General features: G+C 41.4%; 1 protein-coding gene across 11 annotated transcripts in view; it reads right to left on the reverse strand.

Moving 5' to 3' along the window:
• DNAH9 (dynein axonemal heavy chain 9) overlaps nucleotides 1-14,234 on the reverse strand; it is a 324,423-nt gene that overhangs the window by 72,670 nt on the left and 237,519 nt on the right. For all 11 annotated transcript variants that reach the window (XR_006890674.1, XM_046676357.1, XM_046676358.1 and 8 more), the window contains 5 exons: nucleotides 13,901-14,136; nucleotides 10,398-10,520; nucleotides 9,222-9,426; nucleotides 7,046-7,210; nucleotides 1,822-1,962 (listed from right to left, as the gene is read on the reverse strand). Coding sequence is in view for 10 of the 11 variants with exons in the window: in XM_046676357.1 (XP_046532313.1) it covers nucleotides 1,822-1,962; nucleotides 7,046-7,210; nucleotides 9,222-9,426; nucleotides 10,398-10,520; nucleotides 13,901-14,136 (870 nt within the window). In the remaining variant the exon portion in view is untranslated. The remainder of the gene's footprint in view (nucleotides 1-1,821; nucleotides 1,963-7,045; nucleotides 7,211-9,221; nucleotides 9,427-10,397; nucleotides 10,521-13,900; nucleotides 14,137-14,234) is intronic.

Consider the following 14,234-nt stretch of genomic DNA (forward strand, 5'->3'; position numbering starts at 1 on the left):
CATCAGAAGGAGCTGGGCCTTCCATCAGTCTGCAGGAAACCCCAGTGAGGTGTCTTCTCACTAGGGACACCCTGGCACCCTGTGAGTGTGTCTCATTAACACTCTCCTAGCCTTTGGCTGAGTTTTGAAGAAAAATTACTTTATAATCTCTTAAATTCTATCTTAACCATGTTATGAATCCCCAGGCTCATTCAAAGCTGGCTCTTGAAGAGTCTTTGCTTGTATAAAAGCAAATGCACGCAGTTTAATATATTCCTGCTCAAAACACTTTGGAAAACTGGGATAAGTGGCTCCTGCCCCATTGGCCCATCTGTGGTTTCCATATTCTGAGAACGCCTCTCCTTTCTCCGCCTGGAACAGGAACTGGAAAATCCAACGTCAAAGTCAAGGCCAGGAAAACTCAGTGGTTACTTCTTCTCTAGATCACAGGAGGCTTCTAAGTGTACTGCTGTTTTGGTATTTTGAAGACACTTACTTCAGCTCCTTCTCATTAAGCATTTAAATCTGCTGCCAATGATCACGCTGGTCAATGAACTGTTGCCTTTGGCAATTCTTAATAACGGCGTAGGGACCCAAAATGCCTCCCTCCCCCCATAAATAGTGCTTCCAATGACAAAAGAAGCATCTATCAGGACGTTACTTCTGCAAAACGACTTACGACATGCTTTTGAACACATACTTCCACTGGCTTCATTTGCTTTCTTTTTTTCAGAAAGAGTCACGGCGGTAGATGTTAACTACTCTTGAGAAAGGGAGGTGATCCTGTAGTTATGAGGCTTATCAGACTAACTTTATACTGCTTTCATATGCTGCTTTGACCTGAATACAAGGCTGAGTATTGAATTTCTTTTAAAAACATAATATATTACAAACACAGTTCATTTGATTTGTAGAGGCTCTGAGTTGAGGGAAGAGAATTGGGAAATAGTGAAATGCCATCTCCAATTAAATGAGTCCCGGGTACTGGAGGCCTTCTGATTTCTCAGCCGCTCACCTTCACCCCACACCTTGGCCTCCATGTGGTAGTTCAGCTTCACAGAAAGAGATGTGTTCTCTGAGTGCGTGTGTGTGTGTCCATGTGTATGTGCTCTCCTCTCACCCTCTTTGTGTGTGTGTCCTCCCTGTTTGTTTGGTAAACCAAAGAACTTGTTCAGAAATGCTCCACCACCCTCTAATGCCTCTTCAATTGTGGTCTTTTGGTGAATGCCCTATGGGAGAAAGATATACTTTCAAGGACGAACTTAAAATGTATAGGTCTTTATTTTTTCTTGAGCAAGAGGAGTTTAGTCAGCACTTACAGTTTGCTAACATCTTTGGTTTTGGAAATATTTCAGCAGCCATAAAGCAGTAGCTTTGGGAATATTAGGGCAATAAGAAAAGCAATTTAAGTTTGGTCTATTATTATTGCCTGCTTTGGTCTTTAGCCAATATGAATGACGTGCACATTTCATGGGCCCTATTATATTTTAAGCTATTTAGGGGCAGGGGTCACTTCTGGTATTTCTTGGTATCCTCTTCCACACATTCAGTGAACACAGTACCTGCCATATCAGATGTGCCTGCTGAATGAGTGAGGCTGGGACTCGCTGTGGTGTCTCCCGTTACAGCCAAAGTAACCAATGAGTCATGAAAGAACCAATTAAAGAGATGAGGCCTGTAATACAGGTCTGAAGGCAATGTAGCTACTCTCCTGGATTTGACCTTAAAGATCTGCCATAGCTACTGAAGCACACGGATAAGATCTCATGGAGAGTAGCACTGGCTATATTAAATATAATATGCTTTATTATGATTATGCAAAAAACTCCAGGAGTGTGTCACCTTGAGGGAAAAGCGGTACATCGGGTGGATCTTGCTGAGGTCATTCATGATGAAGTAGAGCAGGGAGGCTCGCGCAGCTGCTGGCCGGTAGTGCTCTCGGGCCTCGTTGATTTTCACTTCAGTCACTTTGGCCTCCTGGACCTGTTAGAAAAATAAATAATGGTCCATTGTTCAAACCAACCAGGGCTTCCTGACAACCAGCTTGGCCTCTCCGTGTAAGTACACATGTGTCTGTGTGGGGTAGGGTGGATTAGGATGGGGAGAGCGGCTGGGGCCTGGAAAGCTATGGTGGCATTCCTCAACAGAGCCTCCATGAGAAAAGAGATGATACACTTCCAGTCTTTCACAAGGGTGAAAGTATCAGCGCCTCCAGTTGGACAATGTGGGCCATGTAAGCCCCTAAGCTCCGTTTCTAACAAGAACATTTCACGAAAACACAAATATATACATACAACCTGAAAATAAACCAGAATTCCAGGTAGTGGGAATCCAGTAAAGAAGCATAATCTAAAATTCCGTTTTCTTAATTTTTATGAAGTAGTTAATATGTTAATTCACGAAGAAGATCTCTTTCAATGCAATATTCTATTTTCAGCAAATTGCTTATCAGAGGTAAAAATAAGAAAGGAGGCCTAAGCATCAGAGAAAGGTATTCCATAAGGATATATCATGAAATACAAACCCTAGTACGGCCTGCCTTATGCTCCAGAATAGAGTGAAACTATTGATAATTCATGAGAGTCTCATAGGAATAAACAATGATCCTTACTGAAGATGAGCTTGCAATAAACAACTACAAACTTCAGGAGAAAGTGTTACCAAAAGGGACAATTAGAAGACCCCCCCCACACCCCACAAAATCCCAGAAGGATTAGCATCCCAAGAGCTGAAGATGATTGAACAATCTAAAACTCACCATTAACTAATTCTGTTTAAAAGCAGTAGAGATAGAGGAAAGCATAAAATCAGGATATTATAGAAAGGAACAGATATTATCTGAAAAATAACTAATCAGAGCTTCTAAAAACAAGAATACTGTTATTTAAATAAAAAATTCGGTGCACAGGTTAAATCAATGGACTAGAGTTGAAAAGAGGATAAGTAAACTAGACGATAGATCTGAGGAACTTTTACAAAAGTAGCTCAGAGAGAAAAAAAGATGGAAAATATGTAAAAGAGATAATGAGACTTGGCAGATAGAATGAGAAGAATCAAAATATATCTAACAGAAATAAGTAGAGAATAGAGAGAATGAAGGAGAGGCAATATTTGAAGCTATAATAGTTAAGAATTTTCCAAAATTATTGAAAGATCAGAGCTCTTTCTTTGAAGAAGTAGTCAAGGTCAAAGAAAGCTTACTGTCCCCAGGCCCTTGAAGAAATAATTGTTTGCTTCAATTAGAAGAAAACTGAATCTGAAATGAAATGAAATAATTTCTTAAATATAAAGCTAATTTAAATAACAAAGACTATAAAGATATCACAACCAGTTTGGGATTAGTTGGTAAAAGCAAGGCTGAAGTAAAATATTATAAAACAGTAACAGAAGATGGGAGCAGATGATCAAAGTATTCTAAAGTCCTTATATTGTTTTGGAAGAGGCTGGATATATTGCTTAATTTTAGACTTTGTTAAGTCAACATACATATATGTTATTAAGTCATATATAAAATGAAATCTATTTTTTCACATATAAACAAAAAAATGGAGCCTAATCCATAAAATAAAATAAATAACTTTAAAATCAGCAAAGGATAAAAGAGAAGGATAAAAAAATCAAGAAAGGAGAAATGAGAAACAAAAAGCATGATTAGTAGAAAACACAAATGAAGACAGTAGAAAGAAATTAAACTATATCAGTAACGTTAATAAGTGTAAATTGGTTAAATTCAGTAGTTAAAAGACAAAGATTCTCAAAAGGGAATGAAACAACAAAAATCACGTAATTGCTCAGACTGGTGTTATCACAGATTCAGACTCTTCAAGCTCCCCTGGGTTCTTAATGTAGTCCATTAATCTGTGTGTCCCAAGTCAACTTTCATTCTCCTTTCTCACAACTATTATAAACCTTTACTCCTCCCCCCAAACCCTCTACCTTACCACTGTTCCCTCATTCTCAGCAGTTGAACTTGACTCAAGCTTTCACAGATTATATAGAGAGCATCAGGAAGGGATTTCCTTAATTTCTGCCTTCCCTTCCATTTCCTTAATTTTTCCCCCCTTCCCCAGTTGTCCACATGGACTCACAAACCATTTCTAGATTCATGTTTGCCCCCTATCCCTTATCACATTTATCACATTGGAACTAACTCTTCATCTTTCTAAAGATAAGCTCTTCCTCTGTGACCTGAATTATATTTCCCCTAACTTTCTTATGTACCCCATTGTATTAATCATTCCTTCTTATTCTTGTAAATTCAACTCTTCTCAACTTCTCCTTTTCCTTTATAATCCATGTCTCCTCCTACCCCCAGCTAGGATCTTAGAATGCTCAGTCTCTCCCATCTCAGGGGAAAGTCTCCAAAGATCTTATGTCCTCCTTAAGTTACAATCCTTTCTCTCTCTACCATTTCTTAGTTTGGCTTCTTTAAAGAGTTGTCTGTACTCACTTCCCCTCTCTCAACTCCCATTTACTCTCATTCTTTTTTTTTTTCTTAACGATTGGCCCTGAGCTAACATCTTTTGCCAATCTTCCTCTTTTTTTCCTTCTTCTTCTCTCCAAAGCCCCCCAGTACATAGTTGTATATTCTAGTTGTAGGTCATTCTAGTTCTGCTATGTGGGACACCACCTCAGCATGGCCTGATGAGCGGTGCCAGGTCTGCACCCAGGATTCAAACCAATGAAACCTTGGGCCACCGAAGTGGAGTGCATGAACATAACCACCCAGCCACGGAGTAGGCCCCTCATTTACTCTCATTCTAATGAAGCCTGGCTTCTACTTCCACTACTTCACTGAAGCTGTTCTCTCCAAGATCACTGATAACTCTTTTTTGCAGAATTCAGTGGACACGTCTCAGCTATATCTTATTTGAGTTCTCAGCATAATTCTATACCATTGACATCTCTTCCTCTTGAAACATTTTCTTTCATAATACTGTATTTACCTGCTTCTCCTCCCATCTCTCTGCTCTATTCCATGCTTTACATCTTCTGTACTTCTCTAAAAATGTATTATTATTCCTCAATGCTCTACTCCCAGTATTATCATTGCACACATGTCTCCTAGGTGACTTCATTCAGTCCCAAAGTTCCAATGATCACTTACTGCTGATGACTCTCAGCACTCTATTGCCGGCCAAGCTCATATATACAAAAACCTATGAGACATTCTTATGTGAAGGGGCCAAAGGCATTCCAAACTCAACACAACACAAACTAAAACCATCATTTCTTCTCATCCCCAAATCCACTTCTGCACTCTTCTTTCAGTTAGTGGCACCAGTACCTATCTAGATGTTTATCTTTGGAACCTGGGACATTTTCTTGACTATACTTTTATCCACATATAATCATACTCCAACCAATTAACAAATTTTTCAATTCTACCTCCTTGAATTTGCCCATAGCTCTTGAATTTGCTCACTTCTTTGTGCCACCACTGCCAACATTAATTCAGGATACCATCCCTAATCTGAATTACTGTATCTCCTACACTTTTCTATGCCTCCTGCATTCCAAGTCTCTCCTCCGGATTGTAACTGGAGTGATCTTTCTAAAGCACAGATCCGATCATGTTACTTTCTTGTCTAAAAAGGAAAAAAGAATTCTTTTATGATCCCTAACTCCCATCTAAAGCCCAAACTTCTTAGTATGGTTTACAAGGCCATTTGCAATGAAAACACAGCCTACCTTTCATGCCTCATCTCCAGTGACTACTTCCATCTGCCTCTATAATCTCTCTATGTTCTGATTACACTAAAGAGAAACAGCCTCTCACCCAACAGGGGCTGAGCGCTTCTCCTCTGTGTGTTCATAGCTCCCTGTAGTCCCTCTACCACAGCCCTCATCATAGTGTAATTGCCTCTTTATTTGTCTTTCCTCCTTGGAGGACCAGGTCCTAGAAGCCTGGGATTCTGGCAAGTTCATTGTTGTACCCCCAATTTTTGTCACAGAATTTGGAATAGAGCAGCCTCCAAGTAAGTATTCATTGGATGAATGAATGAGAAAGAAAAAGAAGACAAAAAGAAAATGGATCCCTACAACACTTGGCATACAGCAGGCACTCAATAAATGCTCATTGACTTTAAAGAGAAAGATGAAAGAGGGATAAAGAGACAGGGAGAAGAGATCAACACAGTAGATTCCATCTCTGACCTCCTCTTCCTATGTGAGTTGGGTTCTTACCCCCCAACCCCAACCTTAGCTCTCTGTTATCCCTGAGTGGGTATGACCTGGTTTATCTGCCCCACCAATCGTTAGTTTTCATTTTTCCTACCTTGTCTTTACCCAGAACAAAGTCTGTCATGTTTGGAGAAATCCCAATAATCTGACAATAAGTGTATTCCCTCAAAGGTATACTGTTCCTGGACACTGTTACCGACACGCTCATCCTGCTCAGAACCAGTATCTTAATTACTCCTCTGATCCAAGAGCAGGCTGAGAATGCGAAAGGGCCTGTGTAGGTTCAGCAGCCTGCTGGGCAAGGGCGAGGAGTTTGACCTCGTCAAGTCATGTCTTCTAGTCCCCACAAGGGGGAATAAAAGTCTTCCAAACATTGTGAAATAAAGGAAGGAAGCTACCTACTAACTCATTTCCCAGGATGACATGGTTTTGGAGAGCTGAGTTTCCTGGGAAGTCGTCGAACTTCTCTAGTTAAAATCCCCCTGGGGAGATTTTCACAAGCTGGCGGGTTTTCTCAGGGTGCAATCATGCCTGAAGCAGCCAACTTTTACAGCAATGCCCTTCTTTAGCTTCACGGCAATTCCACACTCTCTCTGAGATATGAAGTTTGAGTTACCATTCCCTGCACAGAATATGAGGCCCCGCAGACTTACGCGCTCATCAAACATTTCAGAGTAAAGTTGTCAAGAGCATTTTCCAGAAAGAGGGAACTCCATAATGAGGGATGTGAGGTGGTCATTTCAGGAATCCTGCCTAGCTTGATTTTCTAAAAGAAACTGGGGAAGGTGAAAAAGCCACCTGTTTTACTGACTTCTTTTTTTCTAAAAGTCGGACTCAGGGCCTAGGAGGAGGGCCCCTGCCTCCCAGCCCAGGGGAGCCTTCCCTTTTTCTCAACTTCCGCAGCGGTCTGCTTGGTGATCTCCAGGTTCTCCACCAAGGCCGTTTCTCCCAGGAAGTTGCCAGATGCTGAGGAGAGGCGAGAGAGCAGGTTGTCTTCTAATGTTTTGAGGGTGATCTTGAACCCATTCTGCTGTTTTGTGAGATCCGACTGCAAATATCAAGCAAGGGGGAGTCAGGTATAGAAGCCCAGAGCATCCTACTCTTGGAGTAGGTCTGAATAAATTAAAAGCCATGGAGTCAAGTTACTTCCTTTAGAGGGGCGACAGGGGAAGCAGAATAGCGGAGTGCTTGAGGCCATGAGCAGATGAGATGAGCAGCTGAGCTGAATCCCAACTACACCGTTTACTAGTCGTGTGATCTTGGACTATGTTACCCTCTTAATACCTCAGTAACCTTAGCTGGGTTAACCCCAGTCCCTACTCATAGGAGTGTTACGCAATGCTTAGCACAGCACTGATACACAGTCTGTTCACTGAATGGAACCTACTTCTGTGAATAGTTAGAGGTCAAGTTTTAGTTCTCTGGAGGGTCCTCTCTGTCCACAGTACTGCCCCTAAATGAATAGCTCTCCAACGGATTACCTTTAAAAGAAATCAACAGAAACTGTCTTACACAGTTGAGACAGATCATTGCAGGAACCCTCCTCGAGGCTGAAGCGGGCACTGGTATCCAAGCAGGTCTCACCTTATCTTCCCATCCTGAGTGTTAGACTCCATATCCTAAGGTACCGGACACGCTCTTTATCGGGCAGGGGGCACACGTAACTTCAGGCAGCTGTAGCTTCTTTGCCCTTGTACAGCCTGAGATTATTGCTTTTGGATCCATGGAGAGAACAATCTTGTCATTGGAGGCTCCAGCCACAGCCACCCCAGCCTACCTTCTGTTTCTTAAAAACACATACCTCAATCCTGCCTACGACTAGCATCTACTGTTCTCTCTCCTGAGGGTGCTCTGTGCCAGAGGCTTTCAAATTATTTAAGAACTAGTTCAAATGATAGCTCCTCAGAGAATCTTTTTACGCCCTTCCCAGTTTAAATTAGCCCCCTGCCTCTCTGATATCACCCTGCTTTATCTTCCTCAAAATTTTTATCACTATCTGAAATGACATTCTTTTTTTTTTGTTTACATTCTTATTTTCTGAGTTCCTCCTCTAGACTGTAAGCTCCTTGTGGGCAAGGACATGGCTGTCCATGTTCACTGTTGAAGCCTCAAGAGCACCTGCAACCTTGCCTGTTACAGAGCTGGTGCTCCACGGTTTAATAAATGAATGCTTGCCGGAAGCAGAGGCCCAGGGAGCCCTGAACTCAACCTCACATGCACTATAATTCTGGACTTGTATCTTATAATCTAATCAAGTCTAAAGAGAGGAAAAAAGGGACACTACTTGTTGTGGAATTGTGTCTCCCCCCAAAATCCATGTTGAAGTCTTAACCCTCCTGTGACTCTATTAGAGATGGACCTTTAAGGAGGTAATTAAGGTTAAATGAGATCTTGAGGGTGGGGCCCTGGTCCAATGGGATTAGTGCCGTTATAAGCAGAGACACCAGAGAGCTTGCTCTGTCTCTCTGCGCTCACAGAGAAGACGTCTGTGAGCACAGGGGGGGATGGTGGCCGCCTACAATCCAGGAAGAGAGGTCTCACCAGAAATCAACCACACTGGCCCCCTCTCTTGGACTTCCAGCTTCCGAACTGTGAGAAAATAAATTTCTGTTGTTTAAGCCACTTAGTCTGTGGTATTTTGTGATGGTAGCCCAAGCTGACTAAGACACCATCCTAATGTGGTTGACCCATTTCGATTGCCCTTGCAAAACTGAACCCCACGTGGTTCTGGACATGGTATGTGAACATGTATGATGAGAGGCCCTCATGTGCTGGCCCGAGCATGTTTGAAGCTCTGTGCCAGGCCCCGCTCTTGGCAATAAGAGTGTCTGTTCTCCCAACTATCTTCTCCTCTCTGTTCTTTAGCTCTCTCTCTTCTCCATTTCCCAGCTTGGTAGTGTTCAAGGTGGCTAGATGAGGTTGGCACGCCTCCAGGCTCTAGCAAAGCCCACACTGCTCAGCTCCAGGAAAAACAGCCTCCCACACCTCTCCCAGAGTGAGGAGCATGGCAGGATATAGTGGCAGAGCATTTTCTTCCTCCCTTCATTGGTGGGACGCACCTTCAGCTGCTCCAGGTCTGGCCTCTCCATGCTGACCACAGCAGCCAGCAGCTGGTCCTCCAGGCCGTCCCTGGTCACGGTGAAGTTGATCAGGGTGGCCTGAGCCTGTAGCTCGGGCTGGTAGTGAGGATTGGCCAGCTTGGTGTGAAGGATGAGCCGGAAGTTGGGATTATATTCACATTCTTTGTCTCCGATTTTAATGAATCTGGAACATAAAGGTTCATGTGAAGGTGGGTGCCCTCCTGTGAGATTTGCAAAATCATATTAAACAAAATTGCCATACTCAGATGGATTCCTCTCAGGTATGTCTAGTGTGAGCCCTAGGATCCTTGCTTGCCTTGTGTGGGGAACTGAGGGTTGGAAGGTGACGGACTTTCTCCCCTGGCCGCCATGTTTGATTTGGTGTGCACAGCTGTAGGGAGAGCCATTCACTGGGAGTCAGTGTAGATTAGTACATTGTGAAATGTTTCCAGCAGATGGCAGTAAAGCGTTTGCAGGAAGGGGCATCTTCTTAGTTTGCACAAAGGTGCCTTGTAGACTAGCAGTAGGGCTTACTTTTTCTGATGGCTGATAGAGAATAACTTCTAAGGGTGAAGATGGTTAATTAAGTAAATGAGCACATCCTAAGGACATGTAAAGTCAATTTACTGCCTGGGCAGTCGGTGAGGCTCCCCAGTCAAGCAACCCTTCATGATAATTATCACTCCCTCTCCTACGTACCTATCACCCTTCTCCTTCCTCTCTTTTCCTCCTCCTTCTGTCGGATACTTGCTAAGCCCTGATCAGCTACCAGCATCCAAAGCAACAGGGGCTCATTAAATTGATAAAGAGCCGAGTTCTCAGAACTTAGAGGCCTGGCTTGGACAAAATGCTCATACTTAAAAGTCAGCCTGCTTTTCAACCACTTTCCTTCTAAGGTTCCTCTAAACTGTGGCCATCTGGAAGGAAGTTAAGGAGGACACTGGCTAATGGAAGCAAAGTTATTCCAGGAAACTTTCTTTAGGAGACGAGGGCAGCTAAATTATTTCTCTTCTAAAGAAAGAAGTGCGTGTGCTGGAGAGAGCTATTTGACATGATCTGAGGATAGGATGTTCTAGAAAGGGCAGATCTGTCCACAGTTCTACCAGGGTGCCAACTAGTTTCTCACAAAGGATCGGCAACACAGGCGAGTCTTACCGTCCTTTTTTAATGACTTCTCTCCCAAGCAGGGGCCCCAGAACAGGATCAATGGACTCTTCCAGGTTTTCAATCAGCACCACATCTCCAGCTTCCAGGGCATGCTCTATGGTTTGAAGGTAGCTGGGGAGAAAGTCGGGCAGCATTAGCCTGTGGCAAGGGATGGGTTCTGAGGCAATTTAACAAGACCACTGTGGCCTCTGAAGCACAGTGATAAACTTGGAGGCACAGCTATCTGGGACGATTTCAGTGGCCACATTTTTCTTATTTAAAATGATATATATATCATCTTATAAATTTTTTAAAATAGGGAAAAAGTACAAGATAGAAAAAAGTGTGAAAATTAACTGTAACCTTCCCATCTGTCATTCACATTTTTGTTTTTACTGTATATGTTTGGATATATTATATTTTCAAGTTTATTATTACTATTTTACATTAGTTATTTATATCTGAATTTATATTTATATTTATTTATTATTGGATTCATATAGCACATTTGTTTTATAACCTGGTTTTTGTACGTAAAATGTATTATAAATCTCTCCCTATGTAATTAAATATTCTTCTTATAACAGTTTTACATGACTGGCTATTAGACTGTAGAGATACATGTTAATTTATTTAACAATCATTTACCAAAATCTAGATTATTTAGAATTTTTCAATGTTATGTAGTTTAATAAACATGTTAAAAAAATGTTCATATTCCCTAAATGGATTTGATGTAAGTTTGATGTAATTGTAATTCAAACAACAAATAACAATATAACTTTATAGACCTTGATAAAAAAATCTTAAAGTTAACCTAAAAGAAAACAATGAGGATGGTAAAAAAAATGATAATGAAGAGAGGAGGGACACATATCAGCTAATACTAAAATATTTTCTCTAACTTCAACAACACAGATGTGTGCAGAGAAGTCTTAAAGGATATCAGATGCCAAAAAGTGAGCATTGTTTTTCTCCAAATGATGAACTACAGGAGTTTTTAATTACTTTCTTTGTTTTTTGGTAGCTCCCTTTTTTTTTTTACTATGATGATATATTACTTTGTAATGAGAAATGCCACAATAAATGCTACTAAATATAAAATTAAATATTAAAAGCTGGTATAGTATCATATAATAGAAAAGAATAAAATCTCTTTAATAAAATAATTTAATATGGAGTAAAATGTCATCTCTAATTAATTGAGGAAAGGATGGTGAATTCAATAAATGATATTGGAACAATGGCCAACCCTTGAAAAGGAAAATTAGGCCTGTACCTTATACAGCCCCCAAAATATATTTTCAGGTGATTGCATTTCATTGTAAAAAGGAAGCCTATAAAAAACCTCAAATAGCCAAGTGAATATTTATATAACTCCTGGAGAGAAAAAGACTTTTCTAAGCATGATCTATAGAAGAAATGGGTGAAAAATCTGGTCAAAAAAATAACCAAACCTAACCTATAGTATGCCAAACTCCATAAATACAATTAAAAGGCAAATGACACACAAACGAATTTGCATTCATATGACGAACGGAGACTATGCTTAATAGTCTTAACATGTATTATATATAATATAATATTTGCATTCAGATAAAATACAACAAATCTAGAAAACCATCCAACATAGCCAATAGATGGGAACAGAGAATTAACTGAACAAATATTTAGTGAGGGCCTGGTATGTATCAGGCACTGTTTTTGGTGCTAGGGATATAGGAATGGGTAAAAAGGACAAACACTTCTGTCGAAAATGCAGTTACTGGTCAATTAGAAAGGAATGGTTCAATCAAGTTTTGGGGAGAAGACCAGGATTAGATTACTCTGACTGATGACACAGATAAAAATACAATGTGTCATACCTTGGTGTCCATTCCCATCTTATCCTCACCACGAGAAAGGGTCCATTCTGGTGTTCAACATTCGCTTTGTTTAACTATTTTCGTAACACTGCATGTTTGAGTTAAACAACCCTGGGCGATCTGGACCTCTGGGCAGCTATGTTAGGGACATTTGGTCAGACCAGTAAACGTTGCCTTGGTGGCTATATGTTAGAGTGGATAAACCTTGGGTTTCTCAATGAGGCTCACCTTGGCTTACATAACGCTTCCATAAATTTTTTAAAAAATTAATTAATTTAAACTTGTGTGAAATATGCATTACATAAAATCTGCCCTGTTAACCATTTTTAACTGTACAGCTCAGTGACATCAAGTACATTCACGTTATTGTGCTACTATCACCACTCGCCATCTCCAGAACTTTTTCACCTTGGAAAATCGAAACTCTGTACCCCTTAAACAATAATTCCCCTTTCCCTCTCCCCAGCCCCTGGCAACACAATTCTACTTTCCATCTCTATGAACTTTGATTACTCTACCTACCTCATATAAGGGGAACCATACAGTGTGTGTCCATTTCTGACTGGCTTACTTTACTTAGCATAATATCTTCAAGGTTCATCCATGTTGTAACATGTGTCAGAATCTCCTTCCTTTTGAAGGCTAAATAATATTTCATCATATGAATATGGCAAATTTGGCTTATCCACTCATCTGTTGATAGGCACTTCGGTTGCTTCCACCTTTTGGATATTGTGAATAATGCTGCTATGAACATGAGTGTACAAATATCCATTGCTTTTAAAATGGTATACTCTTGGGGAAATTAATTTGCTTCTGTGAACCTGAATTTACTCAGATGTGAAATGGTACCAATAGCGCTAACCTTATCAGTTGTGTGGATTAAGGAAAGCATTTGAGATAAAGTCCCTAACATTAAGACTGGCACATATCAACCACTAATAAATGATCTTTGTCCCTTTCCTTTTCCTCCATTGCCCCATCCTATTTTTCTCATGTATCCTAATGGCATAGAACAAGAATTGAGTGCTGACACTACAAAGCTAAGTTACAATCACAGAGGCAATGAAGCCATGGGGTGAGAGATGCTAAGGTAGCTTGGGCCTCGGAAGTGCAGTGGGTGCGGGACAGACAACCCCCCTGGCACTCACTTCTCTTTGTGTAGTAACTCCCCCATCAGGTGTGAACAAAGCCACATGTCAGCTCCAAAGGGCTCTGAAGATTTCATTACTGACTCGGCTGCAATGTCTACTGCAATGTCCGATCATCCCCCAGGAGATAGAGTGCTTAGGTTAAATATGAGCAAGACTTTGTACAACACAGAGTTGTCTGACAATGGAATGTGATGTTTGGGGAGGCAAGAAGTGTTCAAGGAGAGATGGGAGGATGAACACCAGGGATGGTGGAGAAAGGACTCCTGAATGAGGTCGAGGCTGATGCACATGATTTCTAGTGAGAAAGAAAAGCAGAGACTCAGTGCCCAGGCATCTTGCGTTGAGATGTTTCCTAAAAACGGAGGAAAAACATGAGAAACTTCTTGGAGGGACCAGGAGGGTACAAAAAATCCAGTGGGGCTTCAGATATGCAACAACGTTTTTTTCTCTGCACAAATGGCAAAAGTGGGCACTCATGTGCTCCACCACCTACCCCTTCTGGCCAATCTGGGTGACCCGGAGGTCTTCACCATATTTGTTCTTGATCCATTTGATGCCTTGGAGCTGAGGGTCAACCATGAGCGGCCAGCGCTCGCAGTTGATGAGGATGGTGGCATTCTCCACGGACATGCGGTCTGCAGGGAGGCCCTCGTTCTGCCAGGCAGCCACGTCAGCATCATCCGTCAGCATCCTCAGGGGATCCAGTGTGGGGGTGATAGGGATGGGAACCTGATGTGAAGAAATGCCACGTACACTCAGAATGGAAACATGCTTTCTCAGCTGGGGGTGGAACACACAGAGGCTCATGAAAATGACACAGCTCTTTT

Source organism: Equus quagga, chromosome 11, assembly GCF_021613505.1.
Source record: "Equus quagga isolate Etosha38 chromosome 11, UCLA_HA_Equagga_1.0, whole genome shotgun sequence".
Classification (NCBI taxonomy): Eukaryota; Metazoa; Chordata; class Mammalia; order Perissodactyla; family Equidae; genus Equus; species Equus quagga.